This window comes from Eriocheir sinensis, chromosome 17 (assembly GCF_024679095.1).
Source record: "Eriocheir sinensis breed Jianghai 21 chromosome 17, ASM2467909v1, whole genome shotgun sequence".
Taxonomy (NCBI): Eukaryota; Metazoa; Arthropoda; class Malacostraca; order Decapoda; family Varunidae; genus Eriocheir; species Eriocheir sinensis.
In genome coordinates, this window is record NC_066525.1 from 3,321,173 (window position 1) to 3,346,369 (window position 25,197).

At 45.4% G+C, this 25,197-nt stretch overlaps 2 protein-coding genes and 1 long non-coding RNA gene across 31 annotated transcripts in view; all 3 read left to right on the forward strand.

The window, feature by feature from the left end:
- Nucleotides 1-12,456, forward strand: part of LOC126999780 (uncharacterized) — a 14,892-nt gene extending 2,436 nt beyond the window's left edge. The window contains exons 4-10 of one of the 28 annotated variants that reach the window (XR_007753574.1): nucleotides 1-893; nucleotides 985-1,084; nucleotides 1,538-1,608; nucleotides 2,526-4,147; nucleotides 10,587-10,686; nucleotides 11,291-11,361; nucleotides 12,057-12,456. The exon at nucleotides 1-893 is cut by the window's left edge and continues 439 nt beyond it. Coding sequence is in view for 12 of the 28 variants with exons in the window: in XM_050862680.1 (XP_050718637.1) it covers nucleotides 719-893; nucleotides 4,646-4,745; nucleotides 8,606-8,676; nucleotides 9,326-9,429 (450 nt within the window). In the remaining 16 variants the exon portion in view is untranslated. Of the gene's footprint in view, nucleotides 894-984; nucleotides 1,085-1,537; nucleotides 1,609-2,525; nucleotides 4,148-4,172; nucleotides 4,599-4,645; nucleotides 4,746-5,226; nucleotides 5,298-5,969; nucleotides 6,517-6,895; nucleotides 8,120-8,605; nucleotides 8,677-9,325; nucleotides 9,568-10,586; nucleotides 10,687-11,290; nucleotides 11,362-12,056 lie in introns of those variants that run through there. The other 27 variants (XR_007753573.1, XR_007753572.1, XR_007753570.1 and 24 more) reach the window with 27 other exon arrangements.
- Nucleotides 12,457-12,995: 539 nt separating this feature from the next.
- On the forward strand, nucleotides 12,996-16,232 carry LOC126999783 (uncharacterized). Its single transcript, XR_007753597.1, has 4 exons — nucleotides 12,996-13,159; nucleotides 14,003-14,105; nucleotides 14,757-14,833; nucleotides 15,976-16,232. It is a non-coding gene; the product is annotated as an uncharacterized LOC126999783 (long non-coding RNA).
- Nucleotides 16,233-17,650: 1,418 nt separating this feature from the next.
- LOC126999785 (glutamate receptor 4-like) lies at nucleotides 17,651-25,136 on the forward strand. Of its 2 annotated transcripts, XM_050862695.1 has the most exons (9): nucleotides 17,651-18,892; nucleotides 19,046-19,136; nucleotides 19,451-19,606; nucleotides 20,042-20,219; nucleotides 20,550-20,764; nucleotides 22,104-22,262; nucleotides 23,222-23,331; nucleotides 24,031-24,194; nucleotides 25,001-25,136. In XM_050862695.1, the coding sequence occupies exons 3-9, from the start codon at nucleotides 19,460-19,462 to the stop codon at nucleotides 25,075-25,077; spliced, it is 1,050 nt and encodes a 349-aa protein (XP_050718652.1). In that variant the 5' UTR covers nucleotides 17,651-18,892; nucleotides 19,046-19,136; nucleotides 19,451-19,459; the 3' UTR covers nucleotides 25,078-25,136. The 2 variants fall into 2 exon arrangements, with proteins under 2 accessions (XP_050718652.1, XP_050718653.1); XM_050862696.1 differs by lacking the exons at nucleotides 17,651-18,892; nucleotides 19,046-19,136 and having other exon boundaries at nucleotides 19,146-19,606.
- Nucleotides 25,137-25,197: the final 61 nt, after the last annotated feature.

The following is a 25,197-nucleotide window of genomic DNA, read 5'->3' on the forward strand; positions in this document are numbered from 1 at the left end:
CCACTGGCAGAGGGAGTTATGGGAGGCTCACCCATCAGGCTAGTCGTGTCACTGCACGGCTCCCCATTCCTATTTAGATTAATTTCTGTGTGTTGAGTTCCCATTTTCTATGAACTTCGGAGAGCACGGGTCATCCATGGGGCCATCACTCTACCTGTTAGCCCTTCTGGGAGACACAACAGAGCCACAGGAGAGGATGCCCCCGCCTTGCCACCAGCGAAATGCCATGACAAGCCCCGTGATAAGGTCAGATATTTTTTCTGTTATATTTATTTTAATGATGAGTTTCACCTAAAAAATATAATAATAAATATAAAAAATTCGTCAAACTTTTTTGGCTCTGAAACATCAAAACTTCAAAGGGAAATGTTTTTTTTTCTTTCTTTCTTTTCTACGATGCGTTTAACTGGGCGAGATCATTATCATCATCATCATCATTAATCATTATTATTATTATTATTATTAGGCATAAATTCAGTAAAGGACGGTCTTCCCCAGCTTATTCCAACTTTGTCTATCTGTGTATCTATCGATCTATCTATCTGTCTGTATTCTCTCTCTCTCTCTCTCTCTCTCTCTCTCTCTCTCTCTCTCTCTCTCTCTCTCTCTCTCTCTCTCTCTCTCTCTCTCTCTCTCTCTCTCAGAATAGGTTTTATCTACTTGAAGGAAAAAAAAATGGAAATACCCGGATCATAACACCTTTCCGAGAGGCATACCCATGGAGGGACGGCCTATCTCACCGCTACATAGGAATCCCCCGGCCAGACAAGCACTCAAAAGCTCCCAGCCCGTGCCGCCGAGACGAAGGAAGAAGCAGCGAAGGACTCTCTTAATCCTGCAGCAGTGGACGCGACGAACCGTGGGCCCTTCACACGCTTGGCAGTCACGACGAAGTAAGGTTTGACGTGCAGTGTTTCGATGTACTATATGGTATTTTATGGTGCGTGGAGGACTATCATAACAGCGGCACTTTCGTTCTTTTAGGCCATGAAGATCTCAGGGTGGACTTCAATGATGGGAGTGGTGCTGATGGCGCTGGTGCTGGTGCTGGGGCCGTCCATCACAGGGGTGGAGGCGGGCAGCAGTAAGTGTGCTGCGCTGTGATTCTACAGTAGCCAAGGGATAGCTGGATCATTGCTGTTTTGGTGTTAATCTTGCAAAAACGGCATTCTTTCTTGCTGCATGGTACCATTAAGTGAGAAAAACTTATGTAACAATGTCGGGCATCTTCTCTTTCTCCGTCCGTTTTGTTTTGTTTTGTTAAGCTTGCAGACAGAACATTCTTGTTGCATGCTTTCATTAAGTGAGAAAAACTTATGTAACAATGTCGGGCATCTTCTCTTTCTCCGTCCGTTTTGTTTTGTTTTGTTAATCTTGCAGACACAACATTCTTTCTATATAGTCAGTCTTCAGTTCAGTTCAAGGTCCGGAGTTTCGCTTTTTTAACGGCGCTATCTGATGTAGGTCCTCATTGCTTCTATTTAGTGAGAACAACAATGTCTGAGAGCTAATCCTTCTTTGCCGTTTGCTACCCAAGGAGACCTACGAGACATCATCAGGGTCCACTCACTTGTCTACAACGGCACACCAGCAATCAGAGCGTCAGCGGTAAGAATACAAAAATTTCAGTTTTTTTGTGTTAGTGAGCATAGATGTATGTACTTAATGTATTAGTCTGAGTAGTAATGTAATGTACGGCATTTAGGGTAGGCGGTGGCTGAGTGGTTAGCGTGCGAGCCCTGCTTCACCGCGTGCTGGACGACGCGGGTTCGAATCCCCACGCTACCACCTGGAATTTTTCAGTCACCGCCGAGAGGCCTAAGACTACCACATCCTGTCCTGAAGACCACTTATCAGCTCTAGAAGAAACCGTCCAAGTGAATCAATAATGAGTTCCGGGAGGCAGCATGAGCCAAGAATAAAGGGCGCAAACACGTAAAAAAAAAAGTAGTAAAGATGGAGAAAGGTAGAGCGAGGCAGTGTGGTGCAATGTATGGTAAGGTCCTTATCATCAAGCGCTTTCGTCTCTCACAACAAACATTTCCAAAGGCAACAAAGTAGACTGATCTGGTTTTCTGGAGTGTTTGTCACATACGGGAAACTTAAGTCTTTTTAAACTATCATTACACTCATAACACTACCCCTGGATATACCCACAACAAACTGGACGAAAGCCTTATCAGTTGAGTGTGGGTAAGCCCCGAGATGTTTGAGAATACGGTCTATACTCACTTCTGGGATCTGGGAAGGCCTTACGGACGCAGAGGGACTGAACAGTGTGCCGTGGAAGGCTGGCCAGTATGGAAACGGGGGAAAGGGAGATTAACACTGTCATCACCCTATTCCTACCATCATCATCATTAGCATTACTGTCCTTAACCGGATTTGAACCCTGACTTGAATATATCGCTGGACATGGCTGATGACAAACTATTATTACCTTTACATGTCTATTTAATTATATATTCATTTATTTATTGTGTGTTTGAGTGTGTTCATTGCCTAACCGTGCCACTGTCCCCCAGGGTGCCCTACGAGGATGTTCCCGCCCCCCGTGCAGAAGGCCACGCATCACAAGCTGGTTCTTTGGGTAACCAAGGGACCAGTGGGGACCGCCGCTCCCTCCCCTGAAGCATGGGAGTGATGGGCACCTCCCCGCCCCGCCGAGCCGTGGCTGACGCGCGCGGAGACGCAAGAACTAACCTCGTAACTCTTATCTCTCTCTCTCTCTCTCTCTCTCTCTCTCTCTATCTTTCATGTCCGCGGTCTTCCTTCCTTCCTTCCTTTCTTTTTTTTCTTTCTTTCATTATTTCTTTCTTTCTTCCTTTCTTCCTTCTTTCCTTCTTTTTCCTTTTTCTTTCATTTTCCTCTTTCCTTCCTCCTTTCCTTTTCTCTTTTCCTTCTTTCTTCTCCTTCTTTCTTCTCCATACTTCTTCCTTCACGCGTCTCCTTATTTCTTTTTCTTCTTTCTTCCTTCACGTTTAATGCTCGTTCGTCCTCGAAGCGAATAACCTACACAGAAGATATGTAACTCCTAATCCTTCAAATACGTATCAGGAATGTACTCAAGGAATAAATATAAGCGTGGAAGTCTTTACTCTTCTATCCCTTACACGAATGGAATGCTTTGTGTCTCAGGGCAGTGTTCAACGTGCCTATAACATATTACATTTTACTGTGATCTTGGAGACTTGGCCCGTAGTCTCAGACGCTATCGGCTCTCACGACAACTATTATTTACTAAGGCCACAAAGAAGGTTAGTTGGGTTCTTATGAGTGTTTTATTTTAATTCATGGTGCAGCAGAGGCCTTGTCAAAACTGTCTCTAGGCTCATAATCCTACACTTGGAAGTACCCACGACATCCCCTACGAAAGCCCCCCCCCCTCCCCCTCCCCCCGCCCACACACACACACACACACACACACAAGCAAACAAGCAAACGAAAAACTCTCTCTCTCTCTCTCTCTCTCTCTCTCTCTCTCTCTCTCTCTCTCTCTCTCTCTCTCTCTCTCTCTCTCTCTCTCTCTCTCTCTCTCTCTCTCTCTCTCTCTCTCTCTAAACTGGATAAATTCAGATTCAAAAGATCCAAAAATTGGTTTACTATCAGGGTTGTGGATGAGTGGAATAGGCTTAGCAGTCATGTGGTGAGTGCTAATACCATTGTCACATTTAAAAATAGATTAGATAAATTCATGGACAACGATAATAGGTGGGGTTAGATACACGGGAGCTTAGGGTCAAAGGAGCTGCCTTGTATAGGCCTACCGTCCTCTTGCAGACTCCAACGTTCTTTTGTTCTTATGTTCTCTCTCTCTCTCTCTCTCTCTCTCTCTCTCTCTCTCTCTCTCTCTCTCTCTCTCTCTCTCTCTCTCTCTCTCTCTCTCTCTCTCTCTCTCTCTCTCTCAGAACAGGTTTTGTTAATGCACGATTTTATTCGAACATTTTTCTGCTTGAAAGAAAAAATATGGGAATACCCAGAGAGGCATACCTCACCCCCCGCGGCCCGGCAAGCACTCAGTCGCTCCCAGCCCGTGCCGCCAAGACGAAGGAAGGAGCAGCGCAGGACTCTCTTAATCCTGCAGCAGTGAACGCGAGGAATCCTGCGCCTGAGTCCTTCACTCCCTTGGCAGTCACGACGAAGTAAGGTTTGACGTGCAGTGTTTCGGCGTGTGTAGCCAATAGGACTTCATATTAGTTAATGTTAACCCTATAGTGTGCTTCCTTGTTTAATCTGTCCTTGGCAAGCATTGCAAGGATGTTGTAGGTTGGGGGCACTCGGTTTAGCTACGCGTGGCCTCGGTGATCATCTCCGTATCCTTCAGGACTTCATATCAGTTCCTGTTAAACTTGAAGTGTGCATCCTCATTGAATCTGTCCTTGGCAAGCATTGGAAGGTAACGGAAGGTTTGGGGCATTTCCTATAGCCACGCGTGGCCTCGGTGCTCATCTCCGACGCACTGCCCCGCGAGCCTGTGGTGGGTAGTAATTCATTGCCACAAGATAACAACAACTAGGCTACACATCTTCACAACCCCGTGTTACAACCAGCCACGTAGCGGAGTGTAGCACAACGAGACGCTTTCCTTAAACTGGAAGGTACTGTATGGTGCGTTGGGCGATGTAATAGTGACTCTCACTTTTAGGACATGAAGGTCACCGGGTGGACCTCCGTGATGACGGTGGTGCTGATGGCGCTGGTGCTGGTGCTGGGGCCGTCCATCACAGGGGTGGAGGCGGGCAGCAGTAAGTGTGCGCCGCTATGATTGTGAATTGATGGATGGATAGAGAATTGCTGTTTTGATGATAAACTTGCAACAACAGCATTCTTGTTAGTGGTATGGTGCCATTATGTGGGGATACCTGATGCAACAATGCCAGACTTGTTCTACTTTAATGTGTTTTGCCTTGTTCTGTTCACCTTGCAAACACAGCATTCTTTCTAGTCAGTGTTCAGTTCAGTTCAAGGTCGGGAGTTTCACATTTGTATTCATTTGTATTCCTTCACTCTCTTCTTTAAGTCAGAACATCAATGTCTGAGGGCGAACTCTTCTTTACCGTCCGTGTTTTTGTTGTCTGTTAATCTTGCAGAAACATTCTTGTCACAGTTAAAGGTTGGGAGATTCACCTTTTTAACTGCACTGCCTGATGTAGCCTTTCACTGACTCTATTAAGTGAGAATGATTATGCTTGAAATCTAATTCCCATTTACCGTCTGCTTTCCAAGGAGACGTACGAGCAATCCCCAGGCTCCCTAAGAGGGTCTACAACGGCCGCCCAGGAAACAGGCCGTCAGCGGTAAGACTAAGAATGTGCAGTTTTTGTATTGATGAGCATTGATGTATACTTAAGTGAACTGCGTTATGAGTTTTTATAGTAATGTAACATGCTGCAAGTTTAATGTAATGCTTGCAGTAGTGAAGATGGAGTAAGTTAGAGCGAGGCAGTATTTTGCAGTGTGTCGTAAAGCCCGCATTTTCAGGCGCTCTGGACTCACAACAAACATTACCAAAGGCCAGACTGATCGGGTTCTCAGGGGTGTCTGTCACATTCGAGGAACCAAACTTTTACTAAACTGTCACTAGACCCATAACACTACCCATGGAAATACCCACAACAACCTGGCCTTATCAAACGGATGTGTGGGTAAGCCCCGAGAGGTTTGAAAATGCGCTGCTGGGATCTGGGAGGGACTACGGACGCCGGCAGGGACTGAACAGTGTGCCGTGGGAGGCTGGCCAGTGTGGAAATGGGGGAAAGGGAGATTAACACTGTCATCACCCTATTCCTACCATCATCATCATTACATTGCTGTTCTTTAACCGGATTTGAGCCCTGACTTGAATATATCGCTGGACGGGGCTGATGGCAAACTATTGTTACCTTTACATATCTATTTATTTATATATTCATTTATTTATTGTGTGTTTGAGTGTGTGTTCATTGCCTAACCGTGCCACTGTCCCCCAGGGTGCCATACGAAGATGTTCCCGCCCCCCGTGCAGAAGGCCACACATCACAAGCTGGTTCTTTGGGTAACCCAGGGACCAGTGGGGACCGCCGCTCCCTCCCCTGAAGCATGGGAGTGATGGGCACCTCCCCGCCCCGCCGAGCCGTGGCTGACGCGCTCGGAGAGACTCAAGAACTAACCTAGTAATTCTTATCTATCTATCTATCTTTCATGTCCGCGGTCTTCCTTCCTTCCTTCCTTTCTTTTTTCTTTTCTTTCATTCTTTCTTCCTTTCTTCCTTCTTTCATTTTTCCTTTTTCTTTCCTTTTCCACCTTCCTTCCTTCTTTCATTCTTTCTTTTCCTTTTCTCTTTTCCTCCTTTTCATCTTCTTATTTCTTGTCCATATTTGTTCCTTCACGTGTCTACTTATTTTTTTTCCTTCTTTCTTCCTTCACGTTTAATGCTTGTTCATCCTCGAAGCGAAAAACCTATATAGGAGATATTAAACTCCTAACCCTTCAAATGCGTATCAAGAATGTACTCAAGGAATAAATATAAACGAGGAAGTCTTTCCTCTTCAATCCCTTACACGAATGGAATGCTTTGTGTCTCAGGGCAGTGTTCAACGTGTCTACAATATACTTTAGTTTACTGTGATCTTGGAGTATTCTCAGCCGCCAGTAGTCTCAGACGCTATCGGCTCTCACGACAACTATTATTTCCAAAGGCCACAAAGAAGGTTAGTTGGGTTCTTATGAGTGTGTTTTATTTTTTATTTTTTAATTCATGGTGCAGCAAAACCCTTGTAAAAACTGTCTCTTGGCTCAAAATCCTACCCATGGAAATACCAAAAATAACCTCTACGAAAGCCACACGCGACCGGAGTCCTCGGTCCCGCCTTCAGCGACCTCATCAAGACCCTCGGCAGGCGCATCCGAGCACACACACACACACACATACACACACCACTCCGGTAGCTCAATCGGTTAGAGCGCCGCGCTGCAAGGCTTCACGGCCAAACAGGCGGCGGTTCGAGCCCCGCTCAGGCGGGATTCTTTCCGTTGACTAGAAGTGGTTACTGTCCCCCCTTGAGCATGGGGGATGGCGTGAGTGGTGCATGAGCTGGCAGTACCCAGAGATCGACGATAATGATCATTCACTTGCTCGTGTCGGGAGGGTACCTGCTGGCGAAAACGAGTCCAACTCGTGATCAGGCCGTGGTGAATTACACACACACACACAAAAAAAAAAAAAATCTCTCTCTCTCTCTCTCTCTCTCTCTCTCTCTCTCTCTCAGAACAAGTATTAGCATTAAATAATCTTAGACACACGTGTTCTGCTTGAGGAAAAAAAGTTGGAAATAACCGGATCCTTGCACCTTTCCCGGAGTCCTACCTCACCGCTATACAAGCTCCCCCCGGCCGGGCAAGTACTCAGTCGCTCCCAGCCCGTGCCGCCGAGACGAAGGAAGGAGCAGCCTAGGATTCTCTCTTAATCCTGCAGCAGTGAACGGAAGGAATCCTGCGCCTGAGTCCTTCACTCGCTTGGCAGTCACGACGAAGTAAGGTTTGACGTGCAGTGTTTCGGCGTGTGTAGCCAATAGGACTTCATATTAGTTCATGTTAACCCTATAGTGTGCTTCCTCGTTTAATCTGTCCTTGGCAAGCATTGAAAGGACGTTGTAGGTTGGGGGCACTCGGTTTAGCTACGCGTGGCCTCGGTACTCATCTCCGTATCCTTCAGGACTTCATATCATTTCCTGTTAAACTTGTAGTGTGCATCCTCATTGAATCTGTCCTTGGCAAGCATTGGAAGGTAACGGAAGGTTTGGGGCATTTCCTGTAGCCACGCGTGGCCTCGGTGCTCGTCTCCGTCGCCTGCCCCGTGAGCCTGTGGTGGGTAGTAACTCATTGCCACAAGATAACAACAAGTAGACTAAACTACGCTACACATCTTCACAACCCCGTGTTACAACCAGCCACGTAGCGGAGTGTAGCACAACGAGACGCTTTCCTTAAACTGGAAGGTACTGTATGGTGCGTGGAGGCTATGTAACAGTGACTCTTTCATTCTTTTAGGCCATGAAGGTCACCGGATGGACTACCATGATGACGGTGGTGCTGATGGCGCTGGTGCTGGTGCTGGGACCAGGGGTGGAGGCGGGCAGCAGTAAGTGTGCGCCGCTACGATTATTAAGTTAAGGGATGGATAGAGTATTGCTGTTTTGATGTTTAACTTGCAACAACAGCATTCCTGCTAGTGGCATGGTGCCATTATGTGGGGATACCTGATGCAACAATGCCAGACTTGTTCAATTTTTCCGTCTGTTTTGCTTTGTTCTGTTCATCTTGCAAACACAGCATTGTCTCTAGTCAGTGTTCAGTTCAGTTCAAGATCGGGAGTTTCACATTTGTAACGGCACTCCTTCATGTATTCATTCACTGTCTTCATTAAGTCAGAACACCAATGTCTGAGAGATAATTCCTCTTCACCGTTTGTGTTTTTGTTGTTTGTTAATCTTGTAAAAACATTCTTGTCACAGTTCAAGGTTGGGAGACTCACCTTTTTAACGGCACTATCTGATGTAGGCCTTCACTGACTCTATTAAGTGAAAACAACTATGCTTGAAGGCTAATTCCAGCTATTTACCATCAGACACCCAAGGAGACCAAGGAACAGTCCACTATCAGGTCTTCAACGGCCTCCCAGCAATAAGGCCGTCAGCGGTAAGAATAAGAAATTGCAGTTTATGTATAAATGAGCATAGATGTATAGGAGTAAAGTGAATTGCGTTATGTATAGTCTTATTAGTAATGTAATGTAACGCAAGTGTAATGTGGTGCTTGCAGTATTGAAAATGTAATAATGTAGAGCAAGGCAGCTTTTGGCTCTCACAACAAACATTTACAAAGTCCACAAAGAAGATGCGTCGGGTTCTCAGGAGCGTTTGTCACAATCGAGAAACACGAGTCTTGTAAAGCCATCACTCGGCTCACAAAACTACTCATGGAACTGCCCAAAACAACCTGGACGAAAGACTTATGAAATGTATGAGGGAAAGCCCCGAGAGGAGTGAGAATACGGTCTGAAATCGCTCCAGGGATAAAGGGAATGACTTATGGACGCCGGCAGGGACTGAACAGTGTGGAAATGAAAGGAATGGTGATTAACACTGTCATCACCCTATTCCTACCATCATCATCATTAGCATTGCTGTTCTTTAACCGGATTCGAGCCCTGACTTGAATATATCGCAGGACAGGGCTGACGACAAACAAACTATCATTACTTTACATATCTATTTATTTATATATTTATTTATTTATAGTGTGTTAGAGTGTATGTTCATTGGGTAACCGTGCCACTGTCCCCCAGGGTGCCGTGCGAAGATGTTCCCGCCCCCCGTGCAGAAGGCCACCCATCACACAGTGGTTCTTTGGGTAACCCAGGGACCGGCCAGGACCACTACCCTCCCCTGAACCATGGGAGTGATGGGCACCTCCCCGCGCCGCCGAGCCGTGGCTGACCCTCGAAGCGAAAAACCTAGGAGATATGTAGCTTCCAGCCCTTCAAATACGTTTCAAGGATGTACACAAGGAATAAATATAATCGTGGAAGTCTTTACTCTTCTATCCTTACACGAATGGAATGCGTTGCGTCTCAGGGCAGTGTTCTACGTGCAAATAACAGACTCTATTAATTTACTGCGATTATGTAGACTTGACCCATATACTCTCAGACGCTATCGGCTCTCACGACAACTATTATTTACTAAGGCCACAAAGAAGGTTAGTTGGGTTCTTATGAGTGTGTTTTGATATTCATGGTGCAGCAGAACCTTTGTCAAAATTGTCCCTAGGCTCATAATCCTACCCATGGAAGTACCCCCGACATCCTCTACGAAAACCACACACACACACACACACACACACACACACACACACACACAGACACACACACACACACACACACACACACACACACACACACACACACACACACACACACACACACACACACACACTCTCTCTCTCTCTCTCTCTCTCTCTCTCTCTCTCTCTCTCTCTCTCTCTCTCTCTCTCTCTCTCTCTCTCTCTCTCTCTCTCTCTCTCTCTCTCTCTCTCTCTCTCTCTCAGAACAGGTATTACTAATTCATAATCTCAGGCGAACGTTTTCTGCTTGTAGGAAAAAAATATGGGAATACCCGGATCATTGTACCCTTTCCGAGCGTCATACCCAAGGAGGAAGCGACTACCTCACCGCTACATAAGTTCCCCCCGGCCAGACAAGCATTCAGTCGCTCCCAGCCCGTGCCGCCTAGACGAAGGAAGAAGCAGCTTAGGACTCCCTCATAATCCTGCAGCAGTGATCGCGAGGAATCCTGCGCCTGAGTCCTTCACTCGCTTGGCAGTCACGACGAAGTTAGTTTTGACGTGCAGTGTTTCGGCGTGTGTAGCCAATCTGTGGTGGGCAGTAACTCATTGCCACAAGATAACAAGTAGACTAAACGAGGCTACACATCTTCACAACCCCGTGTTACAACCAGCCACGTAGCACAACAAGATACTTTCCTTAGGCTGGATGGTACTGTATGGTGCGTGGAGGCTATGTAACAGTGGCTCTTTCGTTCTTTCAGGCCATGAAGGTCACCGGGTGGACGTCCGTGATGGCGGTGGTGCTGATGGTGTTAGTGCTGGTGCTGGGGCCGTCCATCACAGGGGTGGAGGCGGGCAGCAGTAAGTGTGCGCCGCTATGATTATGAAGGAGTTAAGGAATGGATAGAGTATTGCTGCTTTGATGATAAACTTGCAACAACACCATTCTTGCCATATATATAGTGGCATGGTGCCATTATGTGGGGATACCTGATGCAACAATGCTAGACTTGTTCTCTTTTACCGTCTGTTTTGCTTTGTTCTGTTCACCTTGCAAACACAGCATTCTTTCTAGTCAGTGTTCAGTTCAGTTCAAGGTCGGGAGTTTCACCTTTGTAACGGCACTCCTTCATGTATTCCTTCACTGTCTTCATTAAGTCAGAACACCAATGTCTGAGGGCGAACTCTTCTTTACAGTCTGTGTTTTTGTTGTTTGTTAATCTTGCAAAAACATTCTTGTCACAGTTCAAGGTTGGGAGACTCACCTTTTTAACTGCACTGTCTGATGTAGCCCTTCACTGACTCTTGAATGAGAACAATTATGCTTGAAAGCTAATTCTTATCACAGCTCAAGGTCGGGAGATTCACCTTTTTAATGGTACTATCTGATGTAGGCCTTCATTGACTCTTGAATGAGAACAATTATGCTTGAAGCCTAATTCCTTTTTACCGTCTGCTTCCCAAGGACACCTACGAGCAGTCCCCAGGCTCCCTAATAAGGTCTTCAACGGCAGTCGAGCAAACAGGCCGTCAGCGGTAAGGATAAGAATTTGCAGTTTTTGTATCAATGAGCATAGATGTATACTTAAGTGAATTATGTTATGTAAAGTCTTATTAGTAATGTAATGTCCTGTAACTGTATTATAGTGCTTGCAGTGGTGAAGATGGAGTAAGATAGAGCGAGGCAGTGTGGCGCAACGTGTGGTTAGGCCATTATCCTCAGACGCTTCAGACTCACAACAAATATTCCCAAAGGCCACAGAGGAAACTGATCTGGTTTTGAGGAGTGTTTGTCACATTTGAGAAACGAAAGTCTTTTTAAACTATCACTAGATTCATAACACTACCCCTGGAAATACCCACAACAAACTGGACGAAAGCCTCATCAAATGTGTGTGTGGGTAAGGCCCGAGAGGTGTGAGAATACGGTCTATAATCGCTTCTGGGATCTGGGAGGGACTCACGGACGCCGGCAGGGACTGAACAGTGTGCCGTGGGAGGCTGGCCAGTGTGGAAACGGGGGAAAGGGAGATTAACACTGTCATCACCCTATTCCTACCATCATTATCATTAGCATTACTGTCCTTAACCGGATTCGAACCTTGACTTGAATATATCGCTGGACAGGGCTGATGACAAACTATTATTACCTCTACATGTCTATTTATTTCGATATTTATTTATGCATCGTGTGAGTGTGTTCATTGGCTAACCGTGCCACTGTCCCCCAGGGTGCCATACGAAGATGTTCCCACCCCCCGTGCAGAAGGCCACCACTCATCACATGGGGATAACCCAGGGACCAGCGAGGACCGCCGCACCCTAAAGTCTGGGCCTGGTGGGCACCTCCCCGCGCCGCCGAGCAGTGGCTGACGCGTGCGGCGGGGATCACGAACTAACCTCGTAACACTCTTCTCATCTGTCTATCTACCTATCTATCTACCTATCCATCTATCTATCATGGCCGCGGTCTTCCTGACTTCCTTCTTTTTTTTCTTTTTTTCTTCCTTTTCTCTTTCTTTTCCTCCTTTTCTTCTTTTCCTCTTTCCTTTTCCTTCTTTCTCTTCCTCCTTTGTTTCTCCTTTCTTTTCCTTGTTTTTCCCTTCACGTGTATTGCCTGTTCACCTTTGACGCGGAAAAAAAAACTATATAAATATGTAACCCCTAACCCTTCAAATACGTTTTAAGCATGTACACAGCGAATAAATATAAACGTGGAAGTCTTTACTCTTCTATCCCTTACACGAATGGAATGCTTTGTGTCTCAGGGCAATGTTCAACGTGTCTATAGTAAGGTATAATTTACTGTGAATTTGAAGATTTGGCAAGTATTCTCAGACGCTATGGGCCCTCACGACACTCTCATTTCCAAGGCCACACAAAAAAATTACTTGGATTCTTATGAGACTTTCTTCACACTTTTCCTATAGAAGCGTTTAGAGACCCTTTTTTGTTGATGTTTTTATTTTCTGCCCTTGAGCTGCCTCCCTTCCTGTTAAAAAAAAAAGTCATCTCTACCGCAGGCATGAAGAGGTAAGGTGAATCATCCGACAGGTATTTCCCACGGAACGGGTTTTATCTTTACCGAGGTGAACGGTCTCTTATTGAAGGAAAGGTTATTAGGGACTTCCCCGCTCGCAGTACTTTTCCTACTCTCCTTTCCGGCCTATAGGAATCCTCCAGCCAAGGCCAGGTAGTCACTCAGTCGCTCCCAGTCCGTGCCGGCGAGAAGAGGCAAGGAGCAGCGCAGGACTCTCTTAAGTCTTTACCCAGGAGCAGCGGACGCGACGAATCCTGCGCCTGAGTCCTGTACACGCTTGGCAGTCACGACGAAGTAAGTTGTGACAGACAGTGTTACGGCGCGGCATCCTACAGGACGTAATTCATATAAAATCCTGTTAACAGTCGGTATTGTTCATTCTATAGTGTGCATCCTCTCTGGCTCTGTCCTAGGCAAGCACTGAAAGGGTATTGAAAGTTGAGGGCATTCGCTATAGCTACGCGTGGCCTCTGTGTATTGCATTCTACAGGACCGGTTCTGAATGTGCTTGCTTGATCTATAGTGCGCATCCTCGCTGAGTCTATCCTCGGTACGCATTGGATATTTGTAGCATACGCAATAGCTACAGGACTTCCTTCATATAATCAATGACCTCTCTTTCGGCCACCTCTTGGATTCTTTTTAGGAGCAGCGAGTAGCGGGCTTTTTTATTATTGTTTCTTTTTTTGTGTGCGCTTGAGCTGTCTCCTTTGTTGTAAAAAAAATCCAAAGCAAATAGTCCATATTGCTCATTCTGTAGCTCACATCCTCTTTGACTCTCTTCCAGGCAAACATTAAAAGGCATTCACCGTTTCCTCCCTTACAAAGATCATTCACGAAACAAGGTACAACACAAAGAGACATTAACATACATCTTTGCACCATGCGCCAACCAAACCCTTTCCTTGAACTTGACGTCGTAGGAAGTTATGTAAAAGTGACACGCTTTTTGCATACATCTCTACACCACCGTGAGCCAGTCAAACGCTTTCCTTGAACTTGAACTTGACGTCGAAGGAAGGTTTTGTGAAAGTGACACGTTTTTATATACATCCTTACACCACCGTGAGCCAACCAAACCCTTTCCTTGAACTTGACGTCATAGGAAGGTTAAGTAAAGTTACACGTTCTTTCTAGGTCATGAAGGTCACCGGCTGCAAGGTTGTGGCGACGGTGGCGCTGCTGATGGTGCTGTTGGTGGTGCTGGGACCATCCATCACAGCGGCACAGGCGAGCTTGAGTAAGTGTGCACCGAGACGATTATGGGATGATCCACGTGAATGAGATAGTTAGGGGGCGCATCAATGGGAAGAGCCTGGGTATATGTAGACACAGAAGACAGGCAAATTTAGCACTAGTTCAGTAAGACGGTGTAGTGAATGAACGGAACAAACTTAGCGATTATAATGATTTGAGGGATGATGGACGTAAGTGAGATAGTTAGGAAGGACATCAATGTGTACAGCCTGGGTATATGTAGACACAGGAGACAGGCAAATTTAGCATCAGTTCAGTAAGACGGTGTTGTGAATGAATGGAACAAATGTGTGTGTCTGAGAGCTCATTCTTCATATCTGAGTCTGAATATAACACAATAAGAGGGTGTAGCGAATGAATGCAACAGGGGATGAATGGGGCAAGCAAATGTGTATGTCTGAGAGCTCATTCTTCATAGCTGAGTCTGACTATAACACAATAAGATGATTAGGGAATGAATGAAATAGGGGATGAATGGACCAAGCAAATGTGTATGTCTGAGAGCTCATTCTTCATAGCTGAGTCTGACTATAACACAATAAGATGATTAGGGAATGAATGAAATAGGGAATGAATAGGGCAAGCAAATGTGTATGTCTGAGAGCTCATTGTACCTTCCCGTCTGTTTCCAAAGAGGACCTCCTACCAAAGATCATCGACTCATCTTTTATCGGGCTGTGGAGGGGCCGTCCGGGAGTCAGACCTTCAGCGGTAAGCATATTCTCATTCTTACTCGCATTCTTAAAGCGTCTCTGCCCCTCAGTTCGCCTGTTTCAAAAGCCTCCCGTAGAAGTTCCTGAGATTTTCATGGACCGTTTTGTGACGCTGAGGATAGTTCTACACGACTTTTGGACCATGGACGGGAAAATTACCACCCATGAAAACTTGGCTAATCTTTGTGTTTTGTGATGCTGGTGATAGTTCTACACGACTTTTGGACCATGGACGGGAAAATTACCACCCATGAAAACTTGGCTAACCTTCTTTCCGTTTTGTGATGGTGGTGATGGTTTTAAACGACTCTTGTACCATGGACGGGAAAATTACCACCCATGAGAACTTGGTTAATCTCCTTTGTGGCGCTGGGAAACCGTCGTGGCCCGATACGTGTAACCACTTCACATCGCATACTCGAACGTCATAACACAACAGCCGTCACTGCTTCAAGACAATGGCAAATTCGTCTACTGCGTGACACGAGTTGGATCTTAACGAAATTTTACGGGTTTATTGATAGGTGCATTTTTTGTGTGTTGGAGGGGTGTTATGGGGATAGTTAAAGTGCACAAAAGCTATATGGAAAATGTGCCCAGAACACTATAAATGGAAATAACTGGGAAAACACTGAAAAATATTGATCAGATTTAGTTTCCTGATGTTGAAGCTTAACGAAATTTTACGGTTTAATGATAGATTAGGAGGAGGGTATCAGGACACCTCTCCTCCCGAAATTAACCTCTCTTTCGGCCACCTCCTTGGATTCTCTGTTAGGAGCAGCGAGTAGCGGGCTTTTTTTTATTATTGTTTCCTTTTTTGTGCCCTTGAGCTGTCTCCTTTGTTGTAAAAAAAAAAAAAAGGTTAAGAATATAGACCCTCTGGGAAGGTCTTACGGGTGCCAGCGCGGACTTGCGAGTGGCGTGCGAGGCTGCATAGTTTAAGGCTGAGGGGAAACGATGCTCAAAACTCTCATTATCATATCATTATCATCATTATTATCTACCCTGACTTTAATATATCGCTGGACAGAACTGATGACAAAATATCGTCTCTTCTGTACATCTATTTATTCATATATTCATTACTTTATTGTGTGTTTGTGTGTTTATGTCCTAACCGTCCCTTTGTCTCCCAAGGGTGCCATACTACCCTGTGGCAGCCCCCCGTGTAGAAGGCCACTCATCACCCAGGGATAACCCCAGTGACCAGCGAGGACAGAGCCCACTTCCCCCTCTCTCTCCCTCCCTCTCCTTCCCTCTCTCTCTCTCCCTCTCGTAACCTATCGTGTCCCCGGCCTTCCTTCCTTCCTTTCTCCAAAACACACACACACACACACACACACACACACACACACACACACACACACACACACACACACACACACACACACACATTGCTAGCTCATTCTCTTCCCGGGTAATTGGATATGATGTAAATTCTAAGCACTTCGAAGACGTTTTAGTAATGTACACAACAAATAAATGTATGCCGGAAAGATTTTAGTTGATATTCTCTCCCTTACACGAGTTTCTTATTTTTCAGCTCGTTACTGCACGGAATATTGACTTTGCATGAGCTCAGTGAAATGTCCATCGTGTATATAGAAGCAGTGTGTCAACCCCACAGTTTTTTTGGTTAATATTCAATGCCTTACACGAATCGACTATTTTCAATCTAGTTACTGCATGGAATATTGATTTTACATGAGCTCAGTGATATGTTTAATGTGCGTACCGACTATACTGATAATTGTACCCGACTTCTGCACCATGAACGGGAAAGAGTACCCATGAATACCCGGTTAATCTCCTCTGTGGTCTTGGAGAATAGTCGAAGTGGGAGCTCGATACGTCTACGGAGATTGACCCAGGACGGAACACTGAAAAGAATGGAGGAGAAAAGAAGAGAAATGTCGGGAAATGTATTTGTATTGGTTGATGGTGATAATGATGCCGATGATAAGATTAATGTACTGAGATAGAACAGAAGTGTGTGTGTGTGTGGGGGGGGGTAGGGGGGGGGTAGAAGAGTACTATATGGGAAACGTCAACACAACCATCACCATCACCACCACCACCACCATCATCACCATCATCACCGCTATCACCATCAACGTCATCACCACCACCACCACCATCAACACCATCATCACCCTCACCACCATCAACACCATCATCACCATCACCACCATCACCACCATCATCATCACCATCATCACCACTACCACCATCGTCATCACCATCATCATCACCACCATCACCACCACCACCACCACCGCCGCCATACTCCCATAGGTCCATAAAATACTTAGGATACAGTTTACCGTGTTTCACTATCCCAATACATATATATTTTTTTTTACTAACAAATAGAGAAACAGAGAAAGAGATGATGATAATAACGTCTATATTTATTTATTTAGGTTTGTTTATTTATTTTAGCGATTATTATCTGCTTTTCATTTGTTATTTTTGTGATCAATATTGAATTATCTTATTTTTTAATTATTTATAGGTGAGAGAGAGAGAGAGAGAGAGAGAGAGAGAGAGAGAGAGAGAGAGAGAGAGAGAGAGAGAGAGAGAGAGAGAGAGAGAGAGAGAGAGAGAGAGAGAGAGAGAGAGAGAGAGAGAGAGAGAGAGAGAGAGAGAGAGAGAGAGAGAGAGAGAGAGAGAGAGAGAGAGAGAGAGAGAGAGAGAGAGAGAGAGAGAGAGAGAGAGAGAGAGAGACCGACCTGACCAAAGCTTGTTAACACGCTTCAAAGAATTCATTTCCGCAGATAATACAATTGTTCTAATCAAATGACCAGCCAGTCCTCTCTTTGGTGTTTCTTTTCAAGTTGTGGATGGATTTTTTCTTCGCCTCTTTAACTTCTACAAAGGTTATGGATAATAAGCGCGAGGGGGAGCAAAGGACACGAGAGCTGGGGGAACCTTGACTGTTTCTGCGTACCGGTGCGTGACGAAACAAAAGAGACGCGTTACTGTTGGCTGATAAAGTAATCTAGTCTCTTAACATTGGTTCTTGAAGTACTCTGGACCTCTGGAACCTAACTTTACACGCCTCCAAATTAAAACTAGTAAGATAATTGTCAGTTTAGAGGCAATTGATATCAGTGAAGGAGGCGAACTCTCATTGGCTGTTGAAGTAATCTGGACCTACGGAACCTAACTTTAGAGAGGCGTCAGTTTAGCGTAGCGTGAGGTAATGGAAAAAAACGAACTCTCATTGGCTGTTGAAGTAATCTAGTCTTCCACCATTGCCTGTTGAATATACCCTGACACAAATGACTCTGAAGAACCCACGGAACCTAACTCTTTACCTGCCCAAAATTTAAAACATTTCCGAGAGGCGTCACTTTAGCGTAGCGTGAGGTAATGGAAAGAACTCTCATTGGCTGTCGAAGCAACCTAGCCCGTGACCATTGGCTGCACTGGACAATCGAGAGCCTTAGAACCTCAGATACCTTCACTTAAAGACCTCTGGCAGTGCACGAGACGCCAGTTCAGCGGAGCGAGGCAGAGGAGATGGACGTGGAACTCAGACACTCCAATGCCTCCTGTTTGCGGGTATCGGTGATCAGCGTGAGTCTTGTGGCATCATATTCTCAAACACTGCAGGTCTTACACACACACACACACACACACACACACACACACACACACACACATTTGACAAAGTTTACGTAGTGGTTGTGGTGTTAGTATTTCCATGAGTAGTTTTATGAGGCTGCTGATAGTTCGACAAGGCTTCTTCTGCGCCGCGAATGTGAAAAAACCACTCATAAGACCCTGACTAATTTTCTTTCTTGTGGCTTTTGGAAACTGTTCTTGTGAGCTCCGAAAGGGTCTGAGAATATGGAGTTTCCTTTTGATAATAGTAATAATGATAATGCTAATAATTATTCAACCTCCACCACCACCATCACCACTACCACCACCACCACCACCATCAGTACCTCCCGCATACAGCTGTAATCGGCCAAGGAGCGAATCGCAAGGTGGGAGGATCTCTAATATCGGTCCTGGACATCATCGCTCGTCACATCGGCTTCTGGTAAGTGTTGTAGTGGTAGTAGTAGTAGTAGTAGTAGTAGTAGTAGTAGTAGTAGTAGTAGTAGTAGTAGTAGTAGTAGTAGAAATAATAGTAGTAGTAGTAGTAGTAGTAGTAGTAGTAGTAGTAGAAATAATAATAATCGCATTCTTTCAGTTACGAATTCGTGTTCCCTCCTGATGATGTTTATGGGAAAGTGTTCGCAAACGGATCACTGACTGGCACTCTGGGAGACGTGGTTAATGGGGTGAGTAGTAGTAGTAGTAGTAGTAGTAGTAGTAGTAGTAGTAGACAATACCTTATCATCCATAGAAAGTTCACGACTTACAAACTAAATCACAATACAAAACTTGCCTATTCTTATCTACAAGCTTACCTAATCCCCTACAAACACCCCTATCCTTACCCTAAATAAACATGACTTCCACCCTGCGCGCATCCTTATCCTTCCCTTCAAACATGGCTATTCTTCCCTAACATGACCTCCTACCTACGTGCACGCATCCATTTCCAAAGATAACTCTCCTTCCTTACAAACATGACTCTTCTCACGTACCTCAGCAAGCAGACATGACCGGGCTGCTGACGGTGAGAGAAGACCGCGCGAATTACCTGGATTTCACTCGCCCTCTCTACCGGGAATTTGTTCAGGTGGTGGTTCAGCGGCCCGTCCTGGAGCCTGACGTGGCGGGCTTCGTCAAACCGTTTACGAGCTGGGTGAGTATCCGTTGACGTGCAGTCCAGGAGAAGGTTTTTGGTGCACAGTTCTTCTCTTCCAGTCCAGTAGCTTTGCGTAGCGTACTTTCTTCTTTCTTATTAGTCTTTGAGCGGCTACGTGGTGGTTGAGTATTTTTGGCATTGAGTTCTTCGTATATCCTGTGTGATAGATTGAAAAAAATGGTTTAATAGAAAGATCATAGGCTGGAATTATGACATTTCTAGTTCTTTTTTCTTATAATGTCATCGGAAGAGGCTTAGAAGCAAAAATAAATAAAGAAAAGGAAAAGATTGTCAAGCGCTCGGTTGGAGAGATATCTTAATACTCTCCCCTAGAAAAAGTTCAAGTCATAGGAAGAAGGAAATACAGACGAAGGAAAGGGCCGCAACGATGTGTCTTCCTACTAAACAATTACCCTTTTTCCTCCCTTTTAGGTCTGGCTGTTGATGGGGGCCTTCACGCTCCTCACGGCCATGGCCTTCACGCTCCTGCTGACCGTGCGGCGCCCCACGACCCCCCGAAGAGTGCGTCCCTGTGGCTGCGGCGGTGAGGCCCCTCTCGTGGGTAACCAGCCGCCTCTGCTGTGGTGTCTGGGTGTGCTGCTGTGCCAGTGTAAGTTTGCAGTACTTTTCGAGACAGACTTCATACGCTTCGCTTGACCGTGGTGGCAGTCTGACAAAGTTCTTCTTCTTCTTATTTTTCTTCCTATTCTTATTCTTAAGCGTATCGGCACCTCAGTCCGGTTGTTTGAGAAGCCTCTTGGAGAAGTTCTGAGGATTTTCATGGACTGTTTTGTGCTGCAAGTGATGGTTTTGCACGACTTCTGCACCTTGAGCGAGAGAAACCACCCATGAAAACCAGGTTAATCTCCTCTGTGGCCATAGAAAACAGACGCAGCTTTAATATGACACTCAGTCCAACACTCTTTTTCTCCTCCCCAAGGTCCAACGTGGGTGCACAACGCGGCGTCCCTACGAGTGATGGCCGCAGTTTGGTTCCTCGCGACCCTCATCCTCTCTACCGTGTACCGCTCCAACCTTAAGGCCATGCTGATCACCCCGAGAGTCCAGCTGCCCTTCGATAACCTGGAGCAGCTGGACAAGTCTCAGTATCCTTTGTACACGACGGAAACCTCGGCCACGCATACAGCCATCAGCGTGAGTAGAAGGGACGGGAGGGTTCAGGGACGAGGTGGAACGAGAAAGAAGAGATCGGTAGAAGAGAAGATGAGAGAAGAGAAGAGATTAGAAGAGGAGTGAAAGAAAAAGGAGGAGAGGAAAAAATGGCGAGGTAGATAGAAGATGAGAGAAGAGATTAGAAGGAGAGAGGAGAAAAGGAAAAGGATATCATAGTAGAAGAGAAATGGTGAAGGAAAAAGGAGGAAAATAAAAAAAAATAGAATAGAAGAAAAGCGAATAGTAGGAGGAGACAGGAAAAGAAAAGTTTGTGAAAATGGTACACTTTCTCTTCCATCTCCTCCTCCTCCTCCTCCTCCTCCTCCTCTCCCATATCCTTCTTCCAATCCCTTCCCTTCATTTCGTTCCCTATACCATATTCTTACCCTTCCCTTCCCTCGCTACCCTCTCCGTCAACCTCTATCTTCTCCTCCACCTCCTCTGTGTGTGTGTGTGTGTGTGTGTGTGTGTGTGATATATGGCCAATTACCAATAACTTTAAAGCACTTCGTAGTTCCATCTCTCTCTCTCTCTCTCTCTCTCTCTCTCTCTCTTAAATGGATATACACTTTTAAGCCACAAGAGTAAACACGTGTGACCGATGGCTACATTAACACAACAATGTCAAGTCAATACCTAATACCCTTGCTTGAATATTGCATGAGCGTCGTTTTAAGAGGCAGGGAGAGAACGGGAGAGCAAGGAAAGTAGTAGGGAAGGAGGGAGGAAAGGAAGGAGGGTTAAGGAAGGAGGGAAGGAGGGTTAGCGAGCGAGGCAACAGCACAGCACCGCGAACAATGAATCGAATATCGCGAAACACCAAGATCGCGATTTCATATTTGGCGAAAAGCTGGCAATGTGTTTGTGTCTAATTCCCTTGCTTGAAAATTGCTGAATCGTCGTTGAGAGATGCAGTAAGAGGCCGGGAGTGCTAGAAAAACAACAAGAACTACATAGGAACAATTAACGAACCTCTGCCATTCAACTGTAGCATACACTTCTACTGTCTCCCCTTCTCCCCCACCTGTACTTCCACCACTAACTCACTAACTCCTTTTTACTGCACCCTTGATTAAAAAGAGTAGGGAGGGAGGGATGGTTAGGGACAGAGGCCAACAGATGCAGGATCGCGAAATCTCAAGACCGCGAATTCAGAGTGCGCGATTTCACACTCCGCGATATCATAATGTGCGGAAAATGAGCGATGTGTTTGTAGTTCCTTTGCAGTTTCGTTCTTTTTACCCTTCGCTCTACTACTACTACTACTACTACTACTACTACTACCACTACTATTACTGTGTGAATCTCCCTCGTAACGCAGGAGGCCGCGAAAGACTCACCGCTTGGACGCCTCAAGGACCAGCTGGTGACGCCGAAGAGCGATACAGTAGTGGCTCGCCTCTTCTACGGCGGCCACCGCATCGCCATCGCGGGCATGAGCTTATCCTTCAGGCACTTCTTCAACCACGCCTTCTCGAGGGTAAGGAAGGCATATTGATGTTGATTTGGCTGCCCTTCTACTTCTTTTTCTTCTTTTCTTCTTCGTCTTCGCCTTTTTCGTTTTCGAGTTCCTTTTCTTTTTTTCTTTCCTTTTTCTTTTCCTTTTCTTTCCTCTTTTTCTTTTTCATTGTTATTTTTCTCTTTCTTTTTCTTTTTTCCTTTTCTTTCTTCTTCGTCTTCGTCGTCGTCTTCGTCTTTTGTTTCTTCAAGTACTTTCTATTACTACTTTCTATTTCTACTTTATTCCTCTTCTATTAATTTGTTCTACTAATTTCTACCACTACATTTTTCCTCTGCTATTTCTACTACTACTTCCTACCACGACTTTATTCCGCTTCACTTTTTACTACAACTATCTATTACTTTCTTCCACTACTTTCTATTACTACATTTTTCCCCTTTTAATTCATCCACTACTGCTGTATGTCATTTGTCTAAAAAAAAAGTATGTGTACAATGAAACTCCTGTATTAGGACACTAATTGGGGGGTAAACCAAGCTGCTATATTCGAAAATTTGCCATATCGGAAGCTTTCAACAGGTACAAAGAACACCACTGAATAAAACCGAAATATATTGCTCGGGGAACTTATCAAATACTGCCTTATCAAATGAAGTGTTACTTGTTTTCATATACTGGTTAACCCGGTAGCAGCGACGGACCAAATTTGTGGCTTTACCGTGTAATAGCGACGGGCCAAATTTTTCCCATGATATAAACCCCCAACATTGATGATGCATAAACTGATCACAAATGCGTTGATAGGTATATATTATGAAATGGTTTGCGTGACAGATGATTTTTCCTCATCAATTCGCTTAGAGGGGACTTTAAGAAACATGATCCCCGCAGCTACCGGGTTAAGAACATACTAACGCTACCCTTGGAAACACTATGAGGCGATAATTTAAATCATGATTATTTTGCTCCTTCACCAGAACGGCTTTTGCACTGAGTACATAATGCAGGGCGGCCATCTCCTGGAGGGACTGAGCCAGGCGCTGGGCTTCCCGAAAGGCTCGCGTCTCAGGCCCAGGGTGGACGACGTGTAAGTTAGCTTGTCTTTGTGATGGCTGGATGTGTGTCTATATGCCTCTTCCATTTAGCGTAACCTGTTTCTGGGTCGTGATCTGTAGAGTCCCTTGATAGATAGAGTCCCGACAACCTAAGATTTGGACGCCATTATTGGTCCTGTTTTCACCACGAGAGCGTGTGCTAGCGTTTGAAAAGCACGGCGAAAACAGGCCCAATAATGGCGTCCAAATCTTAGGTAGTCGGGACTCTATAAGGGACTCTACAGATCACGACCCAAAAACAGGTTACGCTAAATGGAAGACGCTATATATGTAGCTATACCTCCACATTGCCTCTACAAGATACAGACCCGAGTGGAAGGGGCCGAGGGGACGTCCGCAGAGTTCTTGGGTTGAGCAAATCGATAGATCCCGCCTTGACGTACTTGGGGTGGGGAGGGGGAGTGCATGGAGGCGCCCTCAGGGACCCTACAGCGTTGCCAGACTATCGTACACATCGCATTGCCTTTTCGTAGTTTGACATAATAGCTATTGCGTAAGTGAAAAAAAAACATCACTATTTAACATTTTCAGCGATAACTTTAATTTTCGATCGTTATTTGTAAAGGTACGAGAGTTTTAGGAATGAAAATGCTAAAAATGCGATGTTCAAAGTACGATAATTTGCCAACGCTGCGTATGGCCCTATTGATGGCGTGATTGATATGTCGCAGGATCCTGAGGCTGCGCGAGGCCGGGCTCCTCAACTACCTGGTGTACCGCACGCTGCCCAACGGCTCCCACTGCATCGGCCCGATAGACCAGGCCCCCTCCTCCACCAAGCTGCGCGCACAGACACTCGAGGATTTCTACGGCGTGTTCTCCATCTTCCTCGGAGGTGTGTGTGTGTGTGTGTGTGTGTCAGCGTTGCCAAGTTATCGTACTCAGCGCATTGCATTTTCCTAGTTTCTGACCGATAACTCGAGCAAAAAAAAAAGAGCGAAAACCATCACTCTTTAATAGCTTCAACGATAAGTTTAATTTTCTATCGTTGTTTGTGTGGTTACGACGGTCTTGAAGATTAAAAGTGATAAATGCAATGCTCAGAGTACGACAATCTGGCAACGCTGGTGTGTGTGTGTGTGTGTGTGTGTGTGTGTGTGTGTGTGTGTGTGTGTGTGTGTGTGTGTGTGTGTGTGTAAGAGACCTACCCTACATTACTTTTCTTCACCTTGCGGCTTTAGTCATATTCTTAAACATATCCGCACCCAAACACACATGGCTTACGTAGGAGTTTTGGAAGGACATTTTCAGGAGCAGTTTTATGACCCTGATGGTAGTTTGACCCTTCTTCTGTATCATAAACCTACAAAAACACTAATTAGAACCCAGCTGACCTCCTTAATTCTCGACCTTTGGGAGTAGTTTATTGCGAGGGGTGGAAATTAAGTAGCGTTGCCAGATTACCGTACTCATCGCATTGCATTCTCGTACTTTCTGCCCGATAACTAGCAAAAACAAACAAACACTCATCAATAAATAGGAGTTTTAACGCAAACTTCAATTTTCTATCGTTATATTTGTGTAGGTACGAGAGTTTGAGGCTTAAAAGTAATAAAGACGATGTGGTGAATACGATAATCTGGTAACGCTGGGTGGAAGCATCTGGCAACACCGACCAAGGCTTGTCTCCTCGCACTGCAGGGAACTTCCTCGCCCTCGTGTCCTTCGCTGCCGAGATGATGACGCGACGCAGGAGCAACACGACGAGCGACCAGTGACGTGTGGGAAGAGGGAATCTGTCGGTGCTTTCAAGTCCGCAGTTTTATGTGTTATGTATACTTCTATATCGTCAGGTCATGTTTTCTCTGTGATCAACCTCAATAAAGCGAGTCATGACA

Coding starts and splice junctions, on each gene's coding strand:
- LOC126999785 (XM_050862695.1), top strand. CDS start 19,460: ATGACCGGGCTGCTGACGGTGAGAGAAGACCGCGCGAATTACCTGGAT. Junction 22,263..23,221: donor TCAACCACGCCTTCTCGAGG/GTAAGGAAGGCA, acceptor CTCCTTCACCAG/AACGGCTTTTGCACTGAGTA. Junction 24,195..25,000: donor GTTCTCCATCTTCCTCGGAG/GTGTGTGTGTGT, acceptor CTCGCACTGCAG/GGAACTTCCTCGCCCTCGTG.